At 47.4% G+C, this 7,500-nt stretch overlaps 1 protein-coding gene across 2 annotated transcripts in view; it reads left to right on the plus strand.

Moving 5' to 3' along the window:
- fynb (FYN proto-oncogene, Src family tyrosine kinase b) overlaps positions 1-7,500 on the plus strand; it is a 117,318-nt gene that overhangs the window by 73,526 nt on the left and 36,292 nt on the right. For both annotated transcript variants that reach the window (XM_063223113.1, XM_063223112.1), the window contains exon 4: positions 6,676-6,772. In XM_063223113.1, the coding sequence (XP_063079183.1) occupies positions 6,676-6,772 (97 nt within the window). The remainder of the gene's footprint in view (positions 1-6,675; positions 6,773-7,500) is intronic.

The raw sequence follows: 7,500 nt of genomic DNA on the forward strand, positions 1-7,500 counted from the left end.
ATATATAAGATATGAACACAAAGATACCATGTGCAGTCTTTTGGTAGGCCTGTGGCCCAACCCTGGGCACCCCGTCTTGAGCTGGTATCATGATATTTTAGAGCAGTGTTTCTTAACTGGTGGGTGGGGAGCCAAAATTGGGTCACGGAGGGTTCCTGGGTGGGTCGTAGAGCTGTGGTGTAAAAATGTGTTAATTCACACTTTTATTGTCAGTATAGACAATAAAATGCATGGCTAAATTTTTGATCATTATTTTTGATAAAGATTCTGACGACGCAACTAATAATTGTATCACAACCTAATGACCATGGAAATTGTGGGTCCCAAGACTATTCCAGTTAAGAACCACTGCTTTAGATTATAGATGCTACAAGTACCATCACGTACAGGACAATGTGCATCTTGCTCCATTTGATGGTAGCATTACGCTGGCTGAAAATTACGGCAATCTGGCTTGAGCCATTTGTTCCAATGCAAAACAAGTCCGACAGGCGGACATACAGTAGATGCAGAAATCTATGCACTGCCGCCTTGTGGACATAGGAGGGAATGACAATTTAGAGAATGCATTTCAAACAGACCAACCGACAGACAGACAGACAGACAGACCGACTGACAGACAGACGGACATACCCTCTTATAGAGATGCTAGGACGCATCTAAAAAGTGGTCAACACAGTATCTTGTGTTCTATATGTTTGTTATCTTGATTTTTGAAAGTCGAGAGATGCTGTATACTTCCTGCTCAGGTGACCTCTGAACCCTGGTGGTATGTTGTTACTGTATGAGTGAACTACTTTTATTCCTGGATGGCTCCGGCTTCGAGGTTAACGGAAGGTAGCTGTGGAATGTCCGGCCTTGCCTTTGTCTTTGTGTGTGTGTGTGTGTGTGTGTGTGTGTGTGTGTGTGTGTGTGTGTGTGTGTGTGTGTGTGTGTGTGTGTGTGTGTGTGTGTGTGTGTGTGTGTGTGTGTGTGTGTGTGTGTGCGTGTGCGTGCGTAGACATTTGCGTTTGTATGTGTGCATATGTGTGTGTGTGTGTTTGCGTGTTTGTCTTTTGTTGACAGGAGTTACATACAGGCAGGATATCCTCCAAATGATTTGTCAAGCGCCCTGTACAGCTACTGTTTATTCCCATAGGGACTCGCTAGGCTTTTTTTTTTGCCTTTTCTTTTTGACCAAAAAAAAAAGTGAGGATTATTTCTGTCCAAATTAATCCTGAGCCTGGCTTGTCTTGGGGGAAGCGAAGGGGGATTTTACATGTTTAATTTCCTACCAGGAGGGGGGAATTGGGTGCAGCTGCCTCTCCCTGTCCACCAGATAAGCCACCCAATGATTCCTGTATGTGTGTGTGTGTGTGTGCGTGTGCGTGTGCGTGTGCGTGTGCGTGTGCGTGTGCGTGTGCGTGTGCGTGTGCGTGTGCGTGTGCGTGTGGGTGTCTGGGTGTGGGTGTGGGTGTGGGTGTGTGGGTTCTACCTTCACCATCAAAGAGACAGTTAATACTTCTTAAGACTTTCGCAACCTTAAAGAACCCCTCAGTGACAGTCATCAGCATGCAAGTGTGTTTGTATTGGATTGATATGAACTGTGACTGAAATGAAGGAATTTACGATCATTCAGATGAAACCAAAGATGTTCAAGGTTCTAACAAGATACCAAACGGGTGATGTCAACAATGGGAATGTTTCACCAACCCCTGCACTATTGGTCTCCGAAAAAGGCGTGGCCATAGTGGCATAACTGTCAATCATCGAACTCCAGCGCAGTATCAACAAATTGTGTTTCCTAAATTCTCTTATTCGAACCTCTCTGACAGGACTCCATTTCTACCGTCTCTGATGATAATACCGTTGCTTTACTTAGTCGTCTGAATATTTTTGTCTGAATGCAGTGCAGTCAATGATGTACAAGAATTATGCACCTGTGCTTTTTATTTCACTACGGACTAGACTGCTGGTTTTCAGTAGTTAGTGCCATTTTACATTACGCGGCCTACATTTATCCGAAGTCACTTATTACAGGGTATTGGTTCCATTCCCTGGAGCAGTGTGGGGGTCCTTGCTCAAATGGACTTCAGCCATGGTGGTGCAGGGAGAGGCAATGTGGGATTTCGAACATGCAACCCTGTGATCAATTAATTTACCTGCTCTCTGTTGGTCATTTTATTCACATAAGAGACACTCATATGAATATTTTGAGTAGAACTACAACTCGTTACAACACATGCTCTCTCTCTCTCTCTCTCTCTCTCTCTCTCTCTCTCTCTCTCTCTCTCTCTCTCTCTCTCCTTCTCGCATGCACGCACACACGCACACGCGCACACGCGTACACAGAGAGAGAGAGAGAGAGAGAGAGAGAGAGAGAGAGAGAGAGAGAGAGAAAGATAGCAGCACAAACATACAGACCCGTATGGTTATTGCATTGAGCAAGCAGGCTTCGGGGGTGGATGATGAGAGCCCCTGCTGCTGCCTATGGGAAACCCCCTGCTGAGGTGCCGTATCACATCACAGCAGGGGTCCCATCACATGATCATGCGTGTGTGTGGGGGACGTGCGTGCGTGCGTGCGTGCGCGTGCGTGCGTGCGTGCGTGCGTGTGTGCGTGCGTGTGATCGTGAACAGCCTCGTTCATAGTAATATAGTGAACATAGTAAACATACAGCACAGACAATCTCACACTAAAACATCCACACACACATAAGGATACACACACGCACGCGCGCACGCAAACGCACACACATGCAAAGGCGCGCATGCACACACACACACACACACACACACACACTTCATTAACCCATACATTCATCCAGACACACACACACACAAACACTCACGCTAACATTCACGTACACATGGGTACACATACAATGACACACACACACACACACACACATGTACACACACATGTACTCTCTCTCTCTCTCTCTCTCTCTCTCTCTCTCTCTCTCTCTCTCTCTCTCTCTCTCTCTCTCTCTCTCTCTCTCTCTCTCTCTCGCAATCAATCTTTCACTCTGTCTAATTCTCTTTCTCTTTTTTGGGGTCCTCCATCTGTCACACACACACACACACACACACACACACACACACACACACACACACACACACACACACACACACACACACACACACACACACACACACACACACACACACACACACACACACACACACACACACACACACACACACACACACACACACACACAAGGAAACCCTTTGAAGAAGTCACCTGATGGTAGTCCCCTCCAGAGAGAAGTGTAGTCAAAGGCCTGATCGCCTCCACCTCCACCTCCACCTCCACCTCCACCTCCACCTCCACCTCCACCTCCATCTCCACCTCCACCTCCACCTCCACCTCCATCTCCACCTCCACCTCCATCTCCACCTCCACCTCCACCTCCACCTCCATCTCCACCTCCATCTCCATCTCCACCTCCACCTCCACCTCCACCTCCACCTCCACCTCCATCTCCACCTCCACCTCCACCTCCATCTCCATCTCCACCTCCACCTCCATCAGGGGCTTCTCCTCAGGGCCTCTCCTCAGGATGGGTGATGTGTCAGGTGGGCGCTCTTGGCTTCCTCTCCCCCTTCCTCCCTCCCATCCATGGAGGATCAAAGTGTTGCTACAAAAGCTCCCGGATTAAATGAACGTTGGAGAGGGAGAAAATCAAAGACTCTGGATTTTGTCAAGTCATGCACGCACGCACACACACACACACACACACACACACACACACACACACACACACACACACACACACACACACACACACACACACACACACACACACACACACACACACACACACACACACACACACACACACACACACACACACACACACACACGAGCCTTCATTTGTGCATTCACACCAGTATACACAGATGTAACGACACACAAACATAACCTGTACACACACGTGCCAGCTTGCAAATGCACAACACATGTATTGCACATAACACACACACACACACACACACACACACACACACACACACACACACACACACACACACACACACACACACACACACACACACACACACACACACACACACACACACACACACACACACACACACTCATGCACGCACACACACATGTACAACACACAAACACAAATAAAACACAAGTGCTCTCTCTTTCTCCCTCCCTCTCTCTCTCTCTCTCTCTCTCTCTCTCTCTCTCTCTCTCTCTCTCTCTCTCTCTCTCTCTCTCTCTCTCTCCATTCCTGCCTCCTAGACTTTCCCCTAGACACACATGTGTTCAGGCCCTGTGCAACACGTGTGGGCGAGCTCCAGTGTTCGCGTTCTGAATCGAGGTCAAACCGACAAAATCATGTGTTGGAAAAAATGTTCCTCTGTCTGGGTGTCTTGGTGCAGATGGCTGTGGGATGCGGTACGCGGCTAACTGCAGACGTTTGTTTTTAGCATTAGCTTTCCTGTCGAGGCAGACGGAGGCCTGCCCGCTCAGAGTGTGTGTGTGTTTTTCTCAAGGGAGGGTAATCGGCTTCAGAGAGTTTAAAGTTCTGCTGCTACGCATGTACGTACATACACTGTAGGGTTGTGTTCAAAATATCGGTATCGGGATACGGTATCGTGGGCCTCTTCATGATACACATATCATTGAAAATGTCTATGTTACTGCGCCAGAGAGAGTAGAGAGAGAGAGGTTCCATTGGCCCATTGTTTCCGGGTTCTATTATTGCAAGGGGGAGGGGGGGAAATCCCCCTTTAGGCAGACCTAGGCAGACCTACAGTAAGGACTGTTCTATTCAATGCTAGGAGCATTATGACACGCCCTTTTAGGCAGACCGGAACCTGGTCATGTTAGGTGCCCATAGAAACCTATTATGTTGGCATATCTCTATACTTAAAGAATCTCTGACTGCGCTTTCCCTTTGTAGGGCAGAGCAGCTAAGTGAATTCAGAAGTGCCTTTCACCCTGTTACAGTTCTAGAAACCACTGAAACGATTTTGGAAATATCGTGTTTGAGGTTGACAGAAATACTTAGTGTTGCTCTATCAGCTGATCTCAGTCAGATCTGCTGTTGATGTTCTATGGCACCAGAGTACCGGATAAACAAACGTCAAAAAGGTCCTTTAGCAGAGGTAAAGATGGCTGTTACCGTGTTACTAACGTACAGCCTGGCCTGGACTGGTAATCTGCCATACAGGGCATTATCCCAGTGATGCCCGTCAGAGGTGAGAGGCCTTCCAGCAGATTGACCCTTCCTCCAACTGCCCAAATGTTCTGTGCTCCCCGAGCCTTTTTAGATGCGTTCTAGTATCTCTATAAAGAGGGTACGTCCGTCCGTTGGTCTGTCTGTCAGTCCGTCTGAAACGCATTCTTGAAATTGTTATGCCCTCCTGTGTCCACAAGGCGGCAGTGCATAGACAGAAGCGTCTTTGTCCGGCTGTCAGACTTGTTTCCTCTTTTGTCTTTGGTCATTAAATCACATCATAGAGAGGTCTGCAGAGGGTAAACGTGTGAGCGAGTGGCCTTCTAATTTGAAGCCGCGGTGGGTCTGCTAGTGCACCAGACCACAGTCCCCTCGTGGGAACAATACGCTTTTAAAGGGGCGCTTTTATTTTGCCAGAGGAGAAAGAGGTGAATTAGATGGTCATGCACACATGCACGCATGCAGGCACACACACACATACACTCTATCTCTCTCTCGCTCTCTCTCTCTTTCTCTTTCTCTCTCTCTCTCTCTCTCTCTCTCTTTCTGTCTCTCTCGTTCTCTCTCTTTCTCTTTCTCTCTCTCTCTCACACACACACACAACACTCACACACATTCACACACACACACACACACACAACACTCACACACATTCACACACACACACACACACACACTCACACACACATACGCACACCACTGCTGGCTTTACTAAATCTCATGGAGTCTGCTTACCAATGGAGACAATGTTCCGATCGTTTAGCCAGCGGGCTTCTAAATTGTATGGTGGGGTTGGACTATAAAGAGAATCTGTTTTCCCTGTCAGGGCTGACATCGCAGTGTACCTTTAATTCGTCCACAAAGTGCCCAGAGTGTGAGGTTAATTTGTTCGGTAATCGCCTTTGTGCTGAGGCTGATTTTTTTTTCTTCTCTCTCCCCCTCTCTCCCTCTTTCCTTTACTATCTTTTTCTCTCCTTTCCTTTATCTCTCTCCTTCTCTCTTTCTCTATCTCTCTCTCTCTCTCCTTCCCTCATTATCTCACTGTTCCATCTCTCCCCTGTCTACCTTTTCGTGAGTCTTTCTCACACTGTTTTTTAATCTCTGTCACCTGGCCTCTCTCATACTGTTCATTCTGTGCACCTATTTACCCCCTATTTACTCTCTCTCTCTCTCTCTCTCTCTCTCTCTCTCTCTCTCTCTCTCTCTCTCTCTCTCTCTCTCTCTCTCTCTCTCTCTCTCTCTCTCTCTCTCTCTCTCTCTCAGAGCCAGCCATTTAAGCTGTTGTTCAACTGCTAATGAGGGGTATGGTCCATGTATTGTTGTGATGGGGTGGGGAACTGTGCTGCTGGTGTGAAGCAAAGTGGGTTTCCCTTTGTAGCATATATTGAATGGTTGTTTAATTTCAACAATCTGTCAGTTGACATTATGAACCCACTCTCTCTCTCTCTCTCTCTCTCTCTCTCTCTCTCTCTCCCTCTCTCTCTTCCTGGCAGGTGTCACCCTCTTCGTGGCGCTGTATGACTATGAGGCTCGTACGGAGGACGACCTGACCTTCAGGAAAGGGGAGAAGTTCCAGATCATCAATAGCACGTGAGGATCCATGTGCAGTGCACACACACACTCCGTTGCACATACTCCGTAGCCCCTTACCATGTACAGTGCACACACACACACTCCGCTGCACACACACACTCCGTTGCACACACACACTCCGCTGCCCCTTACCAGACACCGTCCCTCCACTGGGACTTTGTAATAGTAATAAATGATAGAAGTCCGCAACACTGTTAATGCTCCCAGTGATTTATTTGCACGAGGTTTCGGACCTTCGTCCTTTTTCAAGTGCAACTTGAAACAAGGTTGCACTTGAAAAAGGACGAAGGTCCGAAACGTCGTGCAAATAAATCACTGGGAGCATTAACAGTGTTGCGGACTTCTATCATTTATGTCAGTTACTCTATTTTGTCCAGCACCTGTACCACTGATGTGCGCGCATTCTCCACCTTCCTGGACTTTGTAATAGTCACTGAAAAAAACGTAACTAGCATAGTACTACACCACTTTGACAATGCACAGGGTCTTTGGTAATACATTACGACTTGGTCATTGCCAGTCTGATAACAGCTAATTTATAACAGATAATATGCTACTCTACGCATGCACACACATGAATTGTGTTCTTGACAGACAGTTCCAGTGACAGTTATACTGGGAACCACAGTGCTTACCAGTAAGAACAAGTGCTTTTTGTTTAGCAACAAGAATGGGCACTGGCACGGTTCTCTGTCTGCCTGAACGTGCTGTTACAACTGTCCACT

Source organism: Engraulis encrasicolus, chromosome 18 (assembly GCF_034702125.1).
Source record: "Engraulis encrasicolus isolate BLACKSEA-1 chromosome 18, IST_EnEncr_1.0, whole genome shotgun sequence".
Taxonomy (NCBI): Eukaryota; Metazoa; Chordata; class Actinopteri; order Clupeiformes; family Engraulidae; genus Engraulis; species Engraulis encrasicolus.